Source organism: Felis catus, chromosome A3 (genome assembly GCF_018350175.1).
Source record: "Felis catus isolate Fca126 chromosome A3, F.catus_Fca126_mat1.0, whole genome shotgun sequence".
Lineage (NCBI taxonomy): Eukaryota > Metazoa > Chordata > Mammalia > Carnivora > Felidae > Felis > Felis catus.
In genome coordinates this window covers 9,037,271-9,056,792 of record NC_058370.1, presented here as the reverse complement: position 1 = coordinate 9,056,792, position 19,522 = coordinate 9,037,271, and the positions used below count along the sequence as shown (strand labels likewise).

Below are 19,522 nucleotides of genomic sequence, written 5' to 3'. Positions count from 1 at the left end.
GACCTCCATGCATGATCACTCTTTTCCCAGCTTGCTCGCTGGTGAATGGGAACATGGCACCACCCTAGGGTTTCTCCCAGGCACCCACCTGCACTCAGACGGAAGAGAAGAGCACACCAGGAAAACACTGCATTGGGATCACGCAAGCCTTGCAAATCTAAGACTGAATCTCCCTTGCTCTGGTCCCTCTTTAGTTGCATTTTATCCACGAGGCTCTGAAAAGGCCAGGTGAAAGAAATGAACACATGGGCATAAATAGTCACTTTCCCCATCTCTGTTGATGGATATTTGCCCATTAATTCCCTCTGCACCCGCTCTCTTGTGCCGCTCTCTCATGCCTTCATTTTCCCTGTGCAATTACTGGCCCTAAATCCTCTCAGAGAAGGGAAGGCATGCATCCCCAATAGCATTTTGCATCTACAAATCAAACGTATAATTGGCATCTCATGACGGACACCCACAAATCACAAAGCATTTGAAATTACAGGCACAAGATCGAGAGGGCATTTTCAGCCTTGTCTGAAAAGGTCTTCATAAACCTGTTTGAGAATAATAGGAAAGCCCCCAAATCTCCCATTCCAACACCATTTGCTATTATTTTAAAATCATTATGTTTGCCGAGCTTACGTAATTTTTTAGCTATCGACGGAAGATTTTATTCGATACTCCGTAATCTCTCTTCCTGCCGTGTGACTCTCTACAAATAAAACTGTTATAGCAAAAAGACACCGGCTATCAAAAATATAATGGCAGTGCATCTCAATTACCTACAAGCACTCAAATATGATTTATTAGGATAATTGTATGCCAGCATATCCAAGGCTCTCGGTAAACCTTACCACGGAGATGCCAAGGGTCAAATCTAGTTTTCTCGTGAGCCAACGTCCTTCTCCGTAAAGATCTGTTTTTGTAGGGTTGAATTCCAGCCCAGCTTTCCTGAAAGTGGTACCTATGAATTTAGCCACAGTCCGACTATCAGAGCGCTAGGTATTCCCTAAACATGAATGTTATTAACTTGGGACTCTAGGCATTTAAAAAGATCTGTGACTCCTGTCAATTAAAAAAAGGCCTTAGATAGCACACGGGACACCATTTGGCTTTTTCCTGTGTCCGTGGTTTGCAGTTACTAAAAGCGTAGATTCGCTCGCTATTCGATTCGGTATTGGCAGCACTCGCTCCAAGCGGGGAGACTGGGACGGAATATGGGACCCGCCACTATTATCTCATATCCTCCTCTACTTCTCTTGCAGGCTACGCCCAGGAGGAGCAGCTGAAGGAAGGAGAGGAAATAAAAGAAGAGGAGGAAGAGGAGGACAGTGGTTCGGTAGCTCCGCTTCAGGGCAGCAATGACCCGGGGACAGACGAGGAGCTAGAAACGGGCCCCGAGCAGAAAGGCTGCTTCAGCTACCAGAACTCTCCGGGAAGCCACCTGTCCAATCAGGACGTGGAGAACGAGTCTCTGCTGAGCGATGCCAGCGATCAGGTGTCGGACGTCAAGAGCGTCTGCGGTCGAGACGCCGCGGACAAGAAAGCCAGCGCGCACCCCAAGCCTCCCAACGAAAGCCACAACTGCATGGATAAAATGACCGCCGTCTACGCCAACATCCTGTCCGACTCCTACTGGTCGGGCCTGGGCCTCGGCTTCAAGCTGTCCGGCGGCGAGAGGCGGCCCTGCGACCCGCGCAACGGCAGCAGCAAGACCGACTTCGACTGGCATCAGGACGCGCTGTCCAAAAGCCTGCAGCAGAACTTGCCTTCCCGATCCGTGGGGAAGCCCAGCCTGTTCAGCTCGGTGCAGCTGTACCGGCAGAGCGGCAAGATGTGCGGGTCGGCGTTCACCGGGGCCAGCCGCTTCCGGTGCCGGCAGTGCAGCGCCGCCTACGACACCCTGGTGGAGCTGACCGTGCACATGAATGAGACGGGCCACTACCAAGACGACAACCGCAAAAAGGACAAGCTGAGACCCACGGGCTACTCCAAGCCCCGGAAACGGGCTTTCCAGGATATGGACAAGGAGGATGCTCAGAAGGTTCTGAAATGCATGTTCTGTGGCGACTCCTTCGACTCCCTCCAAGATTTGAGCGTCCACATGATAAAAACAAAACATTACCAAAAAGTGCCTTTGAAGGAGCCAGTGCCCACCATTTCGTCGAAAACGGTCACCCCGGCCAAGAAGCGCGTCTTCGACGTCAACCGACCTTGCTCCCCCGACTCGACCACGGGCTCGTTTGCGGAGTCGTTCTCCTCTCAGAAGACGGCCGGCCTGCAGCTGTCGTCCAACAACCGCTACGGCTACCAGAACGGCGCCAGCTACACCTGGCAGTTTGAGGCCTGCAAGTCCCAGATCCTCAAGTGCATGGAGTGTGGCAGCTCCCACGACACCCTGCAGCAGCTCACCACCCACATGATGGTCACAGGGCACTTTCTCAAGGTCACCAGCTCTGCCTCCAAGAAAGGGAAGCAGCTGGTGTTGGACCCGCTGGCCGTGGAGAAAATGCAGGCTTTGTCGGACGCCCCAAACAGCGATTCGCTGGCTCCCAGGCCGTCAGGTGACTCCGCCTCTGACCGTGCGGCCTCGACAACCGAGCCGAAGAGAGAGAGCAAAAAGGAAAAACCGGAGGAGATCAGCAAGGACGAGAAAGTCCTGAAGAGCGAGGAGTACGAAGACGCTCTCCAGAAGCCGCTAGACCCTACGATGAAGTATCAGTATCTAAGGGAGGAGGATTTGGAAGACGGCTCCAAGGGCGGAGGGGACATTTTGAAGTCGTTGGAAAACACCGTCACCACGGCCATCAACAAAGCCCAGAACGGGGCTCCCAGCTGGAGCGCGTACCCCAGCATCCACGCGGCCTATCAGCTGTCGGAGGGCGCCAAGCCTGCCCTGCCCTTGGGATCCCAGGTCCTGCAGATTCGCCCTAACCTCACCAACAAGCTGAGGCCAATTGCCCCAAAGTGGAAAGTAATGCCGCTGGTCTCTGTGCCCACCAACCTGGCCCCATACACTCAAGTGAAGAAGGAGCCAGACGACAAAGACGAGGTCGCGAAGGAGTGTGGGAAAGAAAGTCCCCAGGAAGAGGCCTCACCTTTCAGCCACTGCGACGGGGATGCTTTCTCCAAGAGCGAAACCCCTTCCGAGTCCAAGAAGGCTGAGCCTTGTCTCCTGAAGGAGGAGGCCAGGCTGGTGGAGGAGGGCGGCGAGCCCGAGAAACGCCCGCCCCTCGAGCCAGCGCACTCCCTCAGCAACGGGTGCGCCCTGCCCACGCGTGCCCCGGCCCTGCCATGCATCAACCCACTCAGCGCCCTGCAGTCCGTCCTGAACAATCACCTGGGCAAGGCCACGGAACCCCTGCGCTCCCCTTCCTGCTCCAGCCCAAGCTCAAGCACAATGTCGATGTTCCACAAGTCGAGTCTCGGCGTCATGGACAAGCCGGGCTTGAGTCCTGCCCCCACGCGGCCGGCCAGCGTGTCCAGGCGCTACCTGTTCGAGAGCAACGATCAGCCCATCGACCTGACCAAGTCCAAGAGCAAGAAAGCCGAGTCCTCGCAAGCACAATCCTGTACGTCCCCACCTCAGAAGCACGCCCTGTCTGACATCGCCGACATGGTCAAGGTCCTCCCCAAGGCCACCACCCCAAAGCCCGCCGCTTCCTCGAGGGGCGCCCCCATGAAGCTGGAAATGGATGTCAGGCGCTTTGAGGACGTCTCCAGCGAGGTCTCGACCCTGCATAAGAGGAAGGGCCGGCAGTCCAACTGGAACCCTCAGCACCTCCTGATCCTACAAGCGCAGTTCGCCTCGAGTCTGTTCCAGACGTCCGAGGGCAAGTACCTGCTGTCCGACCTGGGCCCTCAAGAGCGAATGCAAATCTCGAAGTTCACGGGGCTCTCGATGACCACGATCAGCCACTGGCTGGCAAACGTCAAGTACCAACTTCGGAAAACGGGCGGGACGAAGTTCCTGAAAAACATGGACAAAGGACACCCCGTCTTTTATTGCAGTGACTGTGCCTCCCAGTTTAGAACCCCTTCCACCTACATCAGCCACCTGGAGTCGCACCTGGGTTTCCAAATGAAGGACATGACCCGCATGGCGGTGGAACAGCAAGGCAAGGCGGAGCAAGAGATCTCGCGGGTGTCGTCGGCTCAGAGGTCTCCGGAAACCGTAGCTGGCGAAGAGGACACAGACTCTAAGTTCAAGTGTAAGTTGTGCTGTCGGACATTTGCGAGCAAACACGCAGTAAAACTCCACCTGAGCAAAACGCACGCCAAGTCACCCGAACACCACTCTCAGTTTGTCACAGACGTGGACGAGGAATAGCTCTTCAGGTATGGGTTTGCTCCCAGGTGACGGGACAGTAGCCTTGTGAGGAGCTTCTTGTTGGGAGATGGGTCTGCTTAGAGGCAGCTCACGTCTCCCGGTACCAAGAGAGGACAGGAGCCTGCTGGAGTAGGACTTACTTGCATGAGACACTAGAACGCGATAAGTCCTAGCCGCTCTCCCAATGTCTCCAGGTTAGAGTTGGTGAACAGACGGACACGAGTTCAGAGAGTTGGCGCGTGCAGATTTTACCGCCTCACGAGGCGTGATCCCCTTAGGGACCCCAAGGCCCTCCAGCCGACGCTACACCTCACTTTAATTAATACGTACAGACCCCCACCACCACCACCACCACCACGGTCCCGTCTCACCCCCTCGCCTTCCCATAGCGACGCTGATGACGTAGGGAGCGAGTTAAGGCTGAGCAACCGAATGAGCGTTGCAGAGTTCCTGGGGGCAGCCGCTGTGCAGAGATTTCCTAAATCAGCTCGTGGACTTTGCTATTATTGCTTGCAATCGATGCTTTTGGCAGCTTCCTTTCAGCGATCGCTGCTGATACCTGCCCCGCCCGTCCCTCTGTCTGTCGCCTCTGTTAGGGTTGCCAGGAAAGGGCATCTGGCCTGTAGTCAGACGGCAGAAAAATATTCACTGCCGAACACTGGGGTGAAGAGAGAGGAAGCTTACTTTCTTCTCTCATCTTTCGGTTTTCTTTAGGATAGACTAATATGAGCGTCGACCCTTAACAAAGATAGATGCGCTGCATGCCCTCGAGAGTTTATTTTACCTAAACAAACAAAGGACTTTCCGAACGCCCATTGCCAATGCACATGGGGTCCCGCGGCATCCAGATAATTTGCATCGTGTATCATAGAAGTTCTGTGCCTTGTATAGTCACTGGTGCCCAGACTATCTATGTCACCTCCAAGAAAGAGGACAGAGGCCAAGGTCAAATGCCTTGGCAGTCTTGCCACACCGGCCGTGTCAACTGTTTTCGAGGCTGGGTCTTCACCCAATGCATTCATCTCTCTTTTTTGTATTTTGTCTACTTCCTTTTCTCTCCCCTTCAGCATGACCCCCCCCACCCCCGCCACATGCAAAGGACCTCCACACATATTCAAGTTGTCCCCCCACCTCGGGCCGCGCCCCAGACGGGGACCCGACCTGACTTACAGCCTCAGCACTTACCAGTCCAGTCAATGTCACGCTAGGTGACAGCTTAGTTCCTTCAGTTCATTCACAGTAAGATACGAACAGCCGATAATACTGTATCCACCCTCGCCACCCCCCCCTCCCCATCGTCAGAGCCTTTTTTTTACATAGGAGACTTTCAGATCGAGCCACAAAGGTATGAGCACTGGCAGACCTCCCAAGCGGAAGGAGGGATATTTATGTGGGTGCGGCTTTGGGCTCCCCTCACGTCAGGTGGGGAGACTTGCCGAGCGTGAGGATGGTCAGGATGAAAGAAAGGGTGGAAATCTGGGCCTGTCCCCTCAGTGAGAAGATCTAAGAGCTTCTGATAAAGGGGAACCCATCCTATAGGTCCAATGGCTACGTGGGCGCAAATGAAGACTATTGTTTTGTTTGCATGTTTTTATCACGATAATTAAAATGTGCAACCGGCAGATTCATCTCTTGCTTTCCAAGCATGATTTGTTCAGCTCGTACTATTGAGAGAAAAGCCAAAATTCAGCTATTGGATCTCTAAGTGAGCTCGGGGCTTGGCGACATTCTATTTATTTGCTATATAACATTTTAAATCTTATGTAACTTGCTATTATACTTTTCTGGTCCTTGAAAAAGAAAAAAAAAAAAGGTGGATATATACAGAATACCCAGAGAGAAGAGAGATGTTTCCAATCCCATAGTGGCAGGGTCCAAACCATGGTCAAGAGGACCAATAGGTAATGTTTATTTGTGCTACAATAAAGACCAATTTTCCACCTGTTAGGTTTGTAATCATTCTTTGGAAAAAAAATTAATATCGTTGCCAAAACATCGCGGTATGTAAATAGAGAGATGGGAGAAGAAGAAACCCTTGGTCAAAATCGGAATCGTGCATGTCTGTTCTGAGGAAGCAAAAGTAAACTGATCATTTGGAAAAACCTACACGAAAGGCCCTTAACAAATAAGGTAAATACAAAGACAGGATAGCTCTTTTCTCATTCCTCCGCAGGCTTTGGACTTTTGAAGCACCGTATTACAGAGTAAATCACTGTATGAAACCAAAGCTCCATTCTTATATAAACACCGTGATGCTGTGCTTTCGAGCTAGGATGACAGAAAACCAAGTTTGAGTATTTAAGACTCGTTCAAAGCAGTAGGAATGTACGTGTGTGGTGTGTTTGGGTCAATACTAAAGATAAGACAATCTGCCGGAGTAGCTCCCGACTTGGCGCCGAGATGGCTTTGTGATGCTCTGGTCACCTCGGGAGGCATGTCCTCTCTTAGAACAACACTCAGTACGTTGCCCAATGCTTAGAATTATGCATAGATGTTTTTAAACGATCACAAAACGAGATGGCTGTTACCCGGCGCTCTGATTTTAGCTGGTACGCGTGGTACCACAAGTGGTACCAAACGACACGATGTTTGAGAAAAGCGTGGTCACGAGTTTACGGAAGAATCGGGAGTTTGCCGTGTCTGTGTTCTCCGCAAGATGCAAATTCTGCCCCGAATTTTCTTTCCTTTCTCAGATAGGTCTTGAACGCTGCACGGTGCTCGGCCAAATAGGAAAGGCGACTTTTCGTTAAAAATTAATTAGACAACATTACATTGTGCAGCCCTGTTTTAGGACAGGAGTGTTCTAGAACAATTTCAGTCGGTATTTGTACATACGTTTAAAAGCCGCACGCTCTCGAGGAACAGAAATTAAACAAAGAGCAAATCAACGAGGCTAAAATGCACAAAGACTTGAAATTACAGTCATTTCCGGGTAACGCAGCGTGCAAGGTTAGCAGCACACCTCGTCCCGAAATGGGGGGCAAGAATGAATTCGAGTCCAAGAGGCAGCCACCTTTGCTGCGGGCGATTTGAGAAAGACACACTTTCAGGGTGAACAGCATGTAAACTTGCCAAATAAAATACAAGATGTCCAGTTACATGTGAATTTCAGATAAATGACAAGTTTGTAGAATAAGCATGTCCCAAGTATTGCATGGGCCATATTTTTACTAAAAAAACAAACAAACAAACAAAATTACTCATTGTTTGTCTGAGATTCCAATTTAACTGGGCATTCTGTATTTTTATTTGCTAAATCTGGCAACCCTCACAAATGGATTATATGGCATTCTGGAAAGAGCAAAGGGGATGGATTCATTAATGTCTGTAAGAGACATGGCCCTTTGCTTCATCCATTAGAGGAATATTCCTCCCTTCCTTCCTCTTTACCTCCCTCCCTTCCTTCCTCCTTCCCTTCTCCTTCCCTCCTTCCTACCCCCCTCCTTCTTTCCCCCTCCCTCCCTTCCTCCTTACCTCCCCCCCTCTTTTCTACTTCCCTTTCTCCTTACCTCCCTCCTTCCTCCCTCCCTCCCTTCCTCCTTCCTTCCCCCCCCACTCCTTTCTCCTTCCCTTTCTCCTTACCTCCCTTCTTTCCTCCCTCCCTTCTCTCCTTCCTCCCCCCTCCCTCCTTTCTCCTTTCTCCTTTCCTCCCTCCTTCCTCCCTCCCTCCCTTCGTCCCTGTTTCCCCTCCCTGAGTCTCTTTCATCTTACAACAAACACTGCTTGTGCTTTTACTACGCACCAGCCACTCTTCAGCAATGGACGCGTAATGGGGAGCCAGTCGACCCTCCGATTATAGTAGCCAAATGTGCCGGCCCTGTGGCAAGTGCTTTACAAACATCATTTCACTTTATTCTCACAAACAGCCCTATAAGTTAGGGCTGGATTCCACCGTGTCACGGGGGAGGAAGAGGAGGCAGAGAGATTCGGGGTGAATTCCCACAATCTCGGAACCTCACTCATTCGTGATCACCTACCCAGAAGGCTATCGCTCCAGGCCACGCACCACCCTGATCCCGGGCAATAAACCAGTGACCGGGACGAGACGCTGCCTTGGAGGCTCACGGCAGACACACAGATGGGCAGCTCTGGGGTAAACAGTCAGTGGAGCACACGGGAGGGGCGTCTGCCCCATCCCGGGGGCAGGCGGGAAGCCCAGGAGGGGAATGAATGGTGGTTTCCGAGGCTGCCCAGGATGCATCCACCGTCTCTAAGATCTGGCCCACTTCTGGGTCTATAAAATGTGGACACAGTCCTCCCGTCCTAGAAAACTCCGAGAATTAACTAGGCCTGTGCAATTCTTTCCCAGAAAGCCTGGCAACCGGTAGGTTCACAGGAAAACTTAGTCCTCCACCGTCCCTGCCGGTTTCCACCACGTTCCTCAGCCGCACCTGCAGCATGTGGGACGCGTGGGCTCTTCCCAGGTGGCCCCGTGGAAGCCTCCACTTGCTACTTGATCATAATGATAGCAAATGACAGCAAAACTCCCACTTCCTGGCCTCTTCCGCGAGCCAGGCATGGTTATTCATATCATCCTAATTTGCAAGGAGCTCTAAGCGTTTCGGGATTTGTCCAAGAGCGCACAGTAAGGGCAGAGGCGGACTCAGCCCGGGACTGCTCGACACTCATCACCTTCTACCGCCTCTCGGCTCCTCCACCGAGAGAGTTTCAGATATTGAAACTGGGGGGGGGGGGGGGGGAGGCGGGTGCTGGAACTGGTCCGCAGGGTGAAGCAAATCTCGCTCTCTTGATTATGATTTCCTTGTCCTGTCAGGCAGTTGTACATTTGCCATATAGCGTCTAACCAAGGAATGACCCAAATTCCAGTAAAAATTCACATGTACAGTTTGGTTTTTTTGTTTTTGTTTTTTTGTTTTTTGGGGTTTTTTTGTTTTTTGGGTCACTATCCTGACTCTCACTTGAGGGAAGCAAACTGAGAATTCAGGAACAGGGTCGGCTACAAGACTCGCGCACTTCCAACTGCAGCAAGAAACAAATGTGTAGCCTGTTGGAATGCGTTCATTTCATGCAAGCGATCTGGCTTGACTCCCTCGCACATGGCTGGCCCCCCTCTCTGTTGCACTTTCCTCCTCATTGGGACCTTCGAAATCTCAATCCTGACGTGTATAATTTGGTGCTTTAATATAGAGTAACATTATTTTTCATTTACTCCAATCTGCCAACAGTATCATCGTTTCATTTAACCAGATGCAATTCTTTTTTCTTTCGCTAAATTGAAAATCCATGAGCGACAGGGAGTGCAATGTTTTAATTAGCTCATATTTTTTATATGGATTTATGTCTTTAAAATACATTTGTGTAATTCTTCAGCTAAATTAAAAACGTCTTTCCGCGAAAGTGAGGAGGGGGAAATAAAGAGCTAAATTGTGTCATTAGCTTAGGTAGACACAGATGGGGAGAAGGACTTCGTGGGGGGCCACCCGCGCGATCACCAGATCTTCTGCCTGGGCCGATGCTGAACTTGCCCCTGCACGTAACAAAGTCTTTGTCTATAAAGATCTCTCGAAAATGGCTAGAGGAGGGATTTTTCTTTTAAAGGCCCCTCGTAAGTAAACAAGCAGCTACCTTCAGCGAACTAATTCGAAACCGAACCAGCCGCCAAACAAAACGGGCGGAAAAAAAAAAAAGTCATAATGATAAACAGTTTCCCCTGCATTTCTCTCTTTGTCTTTTTTTTTTTTTAACTATCAAGTTTAAAGCTTTCCACGGTGCTTTTTTTCTACTTTATAGAAGACAAGTGACATTCTGTGGTAAATGGGAAGAAGCACCATGCAGAACTGAAATCTCTCTAATGCACTGACACTAACTTGCCCTCTATTGTTGGCAACGAGCAGGCACTCATGATTGTTCATCAAACAGCTCCTAATGCAGTTAAAGCATTCAGCTATAATTTCTCCTTGCATTTATAATTACTGTCATAGACTGCACACCTCGGTGAGCAGATTAAAGCTATAAACTATTTAGCCACGGCTCTAAGACGAGGAACTTGATTTGTCTGGCAGGAGTTATTTGTTAGGGATCCTGACACTTCACATAAAAATGACTCAACTTGATGAAGAACAATGCAGTTTTAGCAATGCAGGGATTTTAAATCAGTCTCGACGCCACGCCCTGCAAGACTCGCAGGGCAGTTGGTGGGATGATATGTAGGCCACGGAGATCATGTTAAGGAGACCACAAGAGGAGGTGGCGGGGGGCTGCTTCCTTTGCCCGGCTCTCCCCTCTGAGAGAACAGTTTGTTGCAAATCAGCGCATGTCATGTTCGCCCATGAAATCCAGGGTGAATGTCACACGAGGCTCGCCGGGCGGGGAAACGGGATGCCAGGAGCTGAGGCGCCCATCACCTCTGGGGACTTTAGAGAACTTTGTGCTGCTGTTGAGAGCGCGCACCCCGCCCCGGAGCCCAGGCAGCCGGGGCTATGTGGAAAGTGGTGGTGGTGGTTTTCTCCTGGAATGGTCTTTATTTCTTTGGGTTTTTTATTCTTTTTTATCTTTACTTATTTTGCTTGTAGGAGATACAGCATATATTTGGGGCACGGAGGGCGTTCCATTTGGGGTCATCTAGCGACGCTGGGAAAATTCAAAACCAAAATCCGTGTTCAAGCTGACGAGACAGACTGGCAGAGACTGGGTGGCAGTAAATACAGTTCCTTCCTTCTGCAGTTCGTGTGGAGGATTAGCTAAAACAGTGCCTGGGCAGAGCTCAGCGCTGGGTCTGGCCCGCCACGCGAGCCCTTGATGAATTTCATTCTCCTCTTTATTTCCCGCCTTGATCACCTACCTCAAAAAAAAAAAAAAAAAAAAAATCCCCTTCTGTTTGCTTAAGGCTTAAATCAAGATGTGGGATGGATTGTGCCATTTTATTTGAAGAAAGAAGGAGAGCCTATGTGTACAGATTTAATTAAATCAGCTCCGGGCGGTGGCGGGGGTGGGGGGCTGGGGGTGGGCAGTGGCGGGGGAGGCAGTGGAATGGAAGCGTCCGGTGGTGTTCGGGGGGAGCCCCGAGAAAGCACGGAGCATCGCAGTACCGTGCATCTCTTCCCCGCTGACTTCTTTGCCTCTGTGCCCCCAGCTACCTTGAAAAAGTCCACTTGCTCGAGTTAAAAATCACCAGTGGCTGGGCCATGCTTCGCAAGGTCTACGCTGGAGTTTCAATGCGGATAATGATGGGGACGAGGTTGATTAAAGGTGATAAGAAGAAAGTGCTTCAAACAGTGCTTGGCTGTGTCCGCTACCACTATTGTCCTTGTCGCGATCGATACTGACAGAGGATTGACATTTATGGCACATTTACGGTGTCCCGCTCTTGTACTGGGTCGTCCCCACGTATTGTCTCCATCAATCTGAGCCCAAAACTCTACAAACAACTCTGACGGACACCCAGCTCACAGGTGAAGAAACCAGCCTCAGAGAGGTGACGTGATCCCCAAGATCACAGCGAGCGCCGGCTGCAGGGCTGGAAACCGAGTGTGGACGAATGAATGACTTCCCTCCCTCGAGCCACGACTCTGGCCGAAACGTCTCTCAGCCCCTTTCTGGCATCCCCTGTGTTAAATTCCATCGGGCGCTGCACCAAAGTAGGAAAAGTGTGAGATGGGAACCCCGGCCCCAAGTTATTGGCAAGTTACTTTGCCCTTTGAGGGGCAGGGGGAGGACAAAAAAAAAAAAGATATCAGTATCCCAAAAGCCCAAACCTTTGACTGAGACAACTTCCTGCCACTGGGGCCCTCCAGCATATTGGCAGTTTCACCATGCATGGGTTTATCTGGTATTTTTTCGTCTATGGAGGGAAAAAAAAAAAATGGTGTTTCAGGTTATGTTATTTTCAATGCTACATTACTCGATTTCACAGTCAAATAATTCTATTTTGGTTCACCAGAGGTTTTTGTCATGTTTAATTGTTTATGACTCCCTCCTCCCCCATATTTGCTGCATCCCCCTGTGCTACCTTCTGGTGCATTCTCTGGTGTGCGGTAACCATGGAGATGGGTCCCTATTGGGTAGCGTTTGCTCTGGCTTAGAAGTCAAAGGACCAATCAGGACCTCATTATCCCAGAAATGTAAGAGAATGAGAAGTGGGCGGATGCCCGAGCGGAGGGGAGGCCTGTCACAAAGTCTCGGGACGCAGGGACGTCCTGATGCCTGGAAATCTCAGGAGGGAGGCGATAGGGCAGCTAAACTCAGGCAGACGTCCACGGGCTCTGGAGCCACTGAAGCCTGGGTCCCAGGACCGCATCTCCACTTTCTAGATGAGGGACCTAGGGCAGGTCACGTGACCTCTCTGACCCTCAGAAAGCTCTTCTGTCAAGTGGCTGCATGACAGCTGCCTTCACGTAGTCGTAAGAGAAATTGACAGCAAACCTGCGGAGTCTCTTCCTGGGACAATACCAGGCACCAAGAAATCCTCAAAGAGAGCTACTCTCATCATCGTTAAAATGTAGCCGCCCTAGAATCAAGAGTGGGCTCGTGTGTCTCAAGATTTTAATAACCGCGACAATTGCAATGATAACGTGCTGGAAGCAAGTCGCATCGTGTGGCTCGGGAACGTCCATCTGGGGAAGACAAATATGAAAACGTGCCTCGTGCAGTAAACATGTGTTGGGGGCTGCGGTCCGTGCAAGGACTACGGTGATAAGCGACACAGAGGCCGGCTCTGCCCTCAGAACACGGACAGTCCATTGCGGAGGAAGGACGTCACATCACCAAGACTTACGCTGAGCTCAGTGCTATTCCAGGGGAAGTACTCATCCCGTGGGAGACAAGAGGGTTCAAGGGCATCTGACCAAATGAGCAGAGCTCTAGGCTGCCTGGAATGAGAAAAGGAGCCAGCCGGTGGAGAAGGGGGAGGCCCCCGTGGTTAAAAGGAATGACAAGAGGGAAGCCTTGTAAGTGAAGTCGAGTGGGAGGTCCCTTCCAGAAAACGCACACGGTTCAGCATGGTTAGAGCCGTGCTTTGGGGAGAAGATGGCAGAGAGGGGATGCTGATGGGGCTGAGAAGCCGGTTGACACACATGTGATGGCTCCTGCTCAGGTATATAAACTTATCATTTGAACCTCCGAGATAGATGTTCAGAACAGGTTTGCTTTATTGAAGTATGTGAACGCCATTTTCATGAAGTTGACTTTGTAGGGCTTTGAAGTGGTGAAGCCCCGGACTCCCCCCGAAGCCTTTGGTTTATGAGGTAGAGACGGCATCCGCCTCTAAGGTCCAGGAGGCTGGGGGCTGCACCTGATTAGCTCGTCCATGCAGACTCTATAAATATTGGAAGGAAGGGAGGGAGAAAGGGACAGTATCTAGGAGGTGATCATAACCTTCTTTGACATCCGCCATGTGTGAAATGACAATAATGCGTGTGTCACTCGTCAGTGAGGCAGATGGAATAGATAAAGCGCGTGAAACCCTGAGCACAGAGCACAGCATGAGAGAAGCCCCAAGTGGAGGAAGGCGTCTTCGGGTTCTGTGAGGCCCAGAAAAGTACGAGAAGGTGAGAAACATTCCCACCCAACCCACTGTCGGATGATTTGCCCAGAGGAGTAACATTGTCACGAGGGCTAAGAAATGCCTTTTTTCAAGGTACGCATGCCCATGGGAACAGAGTCAATAGACGCCTGCAGGTGAATGAGTCAAACCATCCCGCATTCTCTGTGGCAGGACGATCAGAGACCTTCGTTCAATTGTCCTTTAATTCATGCTCTTGGAGAAGTTGCTATGTGCTGGGCTCTGTCCCGAGTACTGGGCTACACCCCGAGAAGAAAAGAAACCCAGATCCTACACTCTAATCAGAGAATACACATTGATAATAATACTAACGGCTCGTATCCTCGGAGCCCCGGGAAAGCGGGTCTGCCAAGGAATTACGTAGTGTGAGAGACTATGACGGGCCACCTACTTTAAACAGAGGGGGATCAGGGGCGGAAAAGGAGGATGTAGAGAAGGAGCCGGTCACCTGACAAATTGCGGGCAGAACATCCCAGGCAGGAAAACAGAAGGGTTGGTGCATCTGACTCAGAGAAAGGCCAGTGCGGAGGGCTGGAGCTGGAGGGGTAGGGGAGTGTTTGGAGTGGGGTGAGGGCGTGAGGCAAGCCAGGGCTTTGTCGAACATCCTCAGAACTTTCTATTTTGTTCCTCCTAAGTGCCATGAGAAGTCATTGAGAGAGTTTAAGTAGGCAAGGGCATGATCTAGTTCATCCTTCAAGGACCTGAGTGGTTACTGAGTGTAGAATGGGTGAGACCGGTCAAGGACAGAAGCAGGAAGCCAGTGACAAGTGAAGGGAAAGACGATGGTGATCGGGAGGAAGTGGGGGGCAGGGAGCATGGAGAAGAAGTGGCTTCTGGGGATTCCAGGCCTCTTGCAACCACGCTTGTCTGGAAAGGAGAAAGGATGTCAAACAGAGACGTGTAGAGCATTAAGACAAATGTGGCTCTGTACTGTGGGGCCCTCGGTGGGCGTCTAGCTACAACTGCTCTTCCTGAATCGCCCCTGGACCGCCCCCAACTCCTGAGGGAGTCCTTACAGCCTGTTTCCTGAGGAGAATCCATTTCTTGACAAAAGTACGCCGCGATCTCTACGCTTCTCCAGAAATTATGAAGCACAAAACAAGAGGTCCCTGCTGTGCCTGCCTTCCTATTTTTCAATCCTAATTTAATTCTCTCCATTCTGTAATTCAGCACCCCCCCTCTCTGAGCATCAACCCTAGGTGGTCCCAACTCCAACGGAAGATTTACCGGCGAGATGAGATGGAGAAACACATTGTTTTTTCAAGATGATTTAATGACCTTTTTGGCATCTCCATGACGGCTAAAATCTTCTGTAATTATTCCGTTTGGCAGCCGAGAGTTCTGTTGATCAGAGGAAGGCTGATGCAGATGTCAAATGTCAATAAATTTGCAATCCATAATTGCAACCACTTGATGCGGAGCAGACTGGGAAAAGGCTTGGTCACAAAGCCACGAAAGGTTGGACCAATACAGGCACCAAAGTAGCTTGAGCATTACACATGCCAAATCCTTCCCCTATCTTTCCCTCTTGCACCAGCTCACTTTCTCCGTCCCTGCCTTTCTTGTCTGCCCTGCCCCCCTCCCACCACACCCCGCATCTGTCACTGTCACTATCCCCTTCCCTGGAGATCGGTGTGCTGCACATTCAACTGTCCAGAGTCTTCTGGGCCCATCTCCACCCAGAGCCAGCGACGCTGTAAACACAGCGGTAGGTTCTTCCAGAGAATCGCCATAAGTTCTTTTTGATTGTGCTGTTCAGCTCTGTTTGGCCCTTGCTGGAGATCAAGCATTGATTTTTTTTCTGCTTTGCTTGCTCTCCGACAGCATGGTTTATATCGGAAAGGTCTGTGTCAGGAATTAGAGAATGTTTGTAACAATGGGGAAAAATACCCTAATATAAATATACCACTTGTGGGCATGCACTTTGACAAGTGCGGGTGAACTGGAAGATGCTAGAAAAGCTCTGAAGTCATGGAAACATGTAACAGAGGCATTTGTTTTAATGACTCATCTCATTCCTTGAGCTCACCTTATCAAGTTGTAACCTCTGAATCTCTAAGTTCCTAGTTCAAACATGCAGAGTCTCCTCTGTCCTCGTGTTAATTTTTAAATTATATATCATCGTAGAGAGGCCCTTGTGGTGCACATGATGAGCCATTTTCGCATCTGAAATGGGGAATTATAACCGAGCATTAGCGATTGCTTATAAATCACCGCGAGCAAAGTGGCATCTGTAACCGCACGGTATGAGCTGGGGAGACATGCAAGGCAGGAGAAAGGGGGCTTGGAAAGGACAAGGTGATTTTCAAGAGAGGAGGCTGCAGGCTGCGGATCACAAATGCCTCGGTGCCAGTCCCCAGGACCCCGGGGGACCCGACCCTTTCCTTTGGCTTGCAACCATTTTTTATTTTTAAGTGGAAAGTGTCTTGGCGGTTGAGAAGTGGTCCTAAGGCTCCCTAAGAATCAGCAAAAAGGCAGTAGGACATGTGAATCTGGGGAAGACGTGCGCGAAGTAACGTGTCCACCCTCGCTGGAGAGCACGGGAGGGGTTTTGTGGGTCAGGCTGCCTGGGTTTGAATCCAAGTTCCACTGTTCCCTAGTGGCAAGGGCAGATGCCTAACCTCCCTAGGATGCAGCTTCTTTATCTCTAAAATGGGGATAAGCGTCCTCCCTCGGGGCTCGATGGGATTGCAGGAGACAATCTAGGTAATGCTTCAAGCCAACGGTTCTCAAACCTGAGAACCATCTGGAGGCCTTGCTAAAATCCAGGTGGCTCAACACATTCCCCAGAGTGTCGGATCCCTCGGATCTTGGGTGGGACCCGATCATTTGCATTTCCAACAAATTCCCAGATGATAGCAGGATGCTGATCCAGGGACCACATTTTGAGACCCACTGCGTTAAACCCAGTACCTGGCGTGTTGTGAGTGCTCTAAAAAAATGTTTGCTTCTATTAGCCTTAAGTCAGTCTTTGCGCCTGTCTGACACGGTCCTGTGTGAGCAAGAACATGAACTCTACGGAAGGTCCTGGCTTGGTATACAAAATCAAGTGAGACCGAAAGGGTGAGACCATCCAGACTGTCGCTTAGAGGAGGCAACAGAGAGCAGAAGCTGGCAACCAGAGGAGAGAACCAAAATCCAGGGAAGCAGAAGGCAGCCCAGAAGTATATAGGAGTCTGCCGAGATCACTTATTAAAGGGATAGACAATATCACTTCAGTTGTCTCTGCTGTGTCAGGAGGAGTTTCCCATCTCAAGAGCCTTGATTGGCAGTCAGGGGACTAGGTCCTCCTCTTGGCTTCGCTTAATATCTTCCTTAACTCTGAAAAGATGGGCCGTAAAATTATTTTGGAAACAATCATTAAAACTGTTCAGCATGCTAACTCTAAATTGCATTTATCAGAATCTGTTATTTATAATCGACTGCAGACCAAGTCAAACTTAATTTAGTAAACCAGGGAATTTGCCAGTGCATCCAAGGATAGAGTTGGTTTCATGCGCGGATGAATCTTGGGTTCAAAGGATGGATGTCATTGGAACTTGGTCTTCCCTCATCGCTCAGCTCAGATTTCCTCTGTTTTGTCTTCATTTTCAGACAAACGGCAAGATTGCCTGGACCAGCACCAGGGTTCTAGTCCACCCCAGCTTAGGGGTGTCAGTAGAAAGAGTGCTGTTTACCAGGAATGCCATCTATGGAGACTGAGTTCAGTTGGCCTGTGAGGTCACAATACGTGTGAAGCAATGCCTAAGACTGGGAAAAATGGGATGTTGTCTCTTCAGCGTGGGTCAGGTGCACACTCCTGGAAGCATTGGGTGGGGTCAGCATGTTACAGCTTGGGCTGAGATTGGGATGCCCAGGGGGGACGTGGGGGCGCAGATGACTCTGAATCCAGTTCATCTTAGTCAAGCTTGACCTAGGCCATCCCTTCGCTGTCCTGACACCTACTAATTTTTCTTATTCTGAATGACAGTGAGTGGTCCCATTATCCCCCTGCTGTCCCCGGCTTAGGATCGATGGACCTTCCTCTTTCTCTCCTCTTTCCCACCACTGTCCATTTCATCACTCATATTTTTATCGGACCTCCATACCACTACACCTGTTCGACCTCGGTTTCTACGGCCGTTCAGTTCACTGAAGCACACCCTATCTCTTGGCAGGACTCAACTCACCACCAGGCGCCAGTTTACTCGGTCCATGACTGCCAGATTAAAAGTCCCAATTCGGACCTCACAGCGTAGTGACAAGGGCTTCCATTTCATGAGTGCTTCTTCTGCCCAAGGGACCTCAAATACAGTCTTTCTGATCCTTATATTAACCATTCTCATCATTTAAATCTCAACTTCAACATCATCTTCTTTAAGGACTCTTCTCTGAAGATCTAAGTCAGGAGTCATCAAAAGCTTTCCATAAAGGGCCAGATAGGAAATATCTTCCGGGTCACAGCCACACAGTCCCTGTCACAACCACTCAACCTGCCCTGGCAGCGTAAAGGCAGTAACAGGAGATGTGTAAATGAAGAGGTGCGGCTATATTTCAATAAAACTTTTTGATGGACACTGACGCTTGAATTTCATATAGTTTTCATGCATCATTAAAAAGAAAAGTCATTCTTCTTTTGACTCTTTCAACCATTTAAAAATGTAAACACCATTCTTAGTTTATGGGCCCTGCAGAAACAGGTGTTGGGCTGGATTTGGCCCACAGGCCATGGTTTGCCAAGCCCTGATCGAAAGCCATCCAACGCTCTCAAATGCCTCTTTCCCATCACTTGATTTCCCTTATTAAATTTACAACTATCTGATAGTACGTTATTGTGTATTTTCTTACGTCTCAGCACCATACTAGGCCCCAAGTATATAGCAGTGAACAAATGGACCGTTTCCCTCCCTTTGGGGGATCTTATAGAAAGAGAAAGACAAGAAACAAGAAAACAACTTAGTAAGCAAGATCATTTCAGGTCCCATGAAGGAAATAAAGTACTTAAGGGCCCGAATGGCAGTACCGTTCATTTACTTTGGGTGCTCTTCAAGGGGTGACATCTGAGATATGAAAGATTGAGGGAACCAGTCCTGCAATGAATGAAAAGAGGATGTGAGACAGGGACAGCAAGTGCAAAGGCCCTGAGGCAAGTAAGGGCCGGGAGTATTGAGGGAAACTGAAAGAAGGCCAGTGTTGCTGGAACTCCGTGAGCTCAGAGAGAAATAAGTTTGAATACTTAGCTCAACTCAAATGCGCAGGCCATAGTGATGAGTTTAGATTACTCGAGGTCCATTAAGGGGATCTAAATAGGGGAAGGGCATGATGCAGTTGGCATTTCTAAAGATGATTCTGGCTTCCACGTGCAGAATGAACCACCTGAATGTGCACGTGAGGGTGCCTTCCTTTTCTTAACAGGAAGCTCCCTGAACATCTCACACGTGGAGCCTACACATATGAAGCCCCCAAGAAAAGCGCTAGTGAAATTAATGCATTAATTAAAACCATTAACGCGGCATAGCTTTCTCTTGACCCCTTGACATCAAGGCTCTTTAGAGCCAGGTTCCTGAAGCAGGTCGATCTATATCATAAAATTCAAAAATTATAGCTTATAACGGAAAGTGACCTCCCATTACATAATGTGGCAAAACAAGCAAATTAATACCAGAGGCAATAAATGTCTAGGCACTAATGTGGCTTGGGTATGAAAT

At 49.8% G+C, this 19,522-nt stretch overlaps 1 protein-coding gene across 6 annotated transcripts in view; it reads left to right on the top strand.

Moving 5' to 3' along the window:
* TSHZ2 (teashirt zinc finger homeobox 2) overlaps positions 1–19,522 on the top strand; it is a 460,946-nt gene that overhangs the window by 269,250 nt on the left and 172,174 nt on the right. For 2 of the 6 annotated variants that reach the window (XM_019826348.3, XM_019826347.3), the window contains exon 2: positions 1,251–4,196. In XM_019826348.3, coding sequence (XP_019681907.1) covers positions 1,251–4,196 — 2,946 coding nt within the window. Of the gene's footprint in view, positions 1–1,250; positions 6,261–11,408; positions 18,642–19,522 lie in introns of those variants that run through there. The other 4 variants (XM_011280753.4, XM_006929653.5, XM_019826344.3 and 1 more) reach the window with 3 other exon arrangements.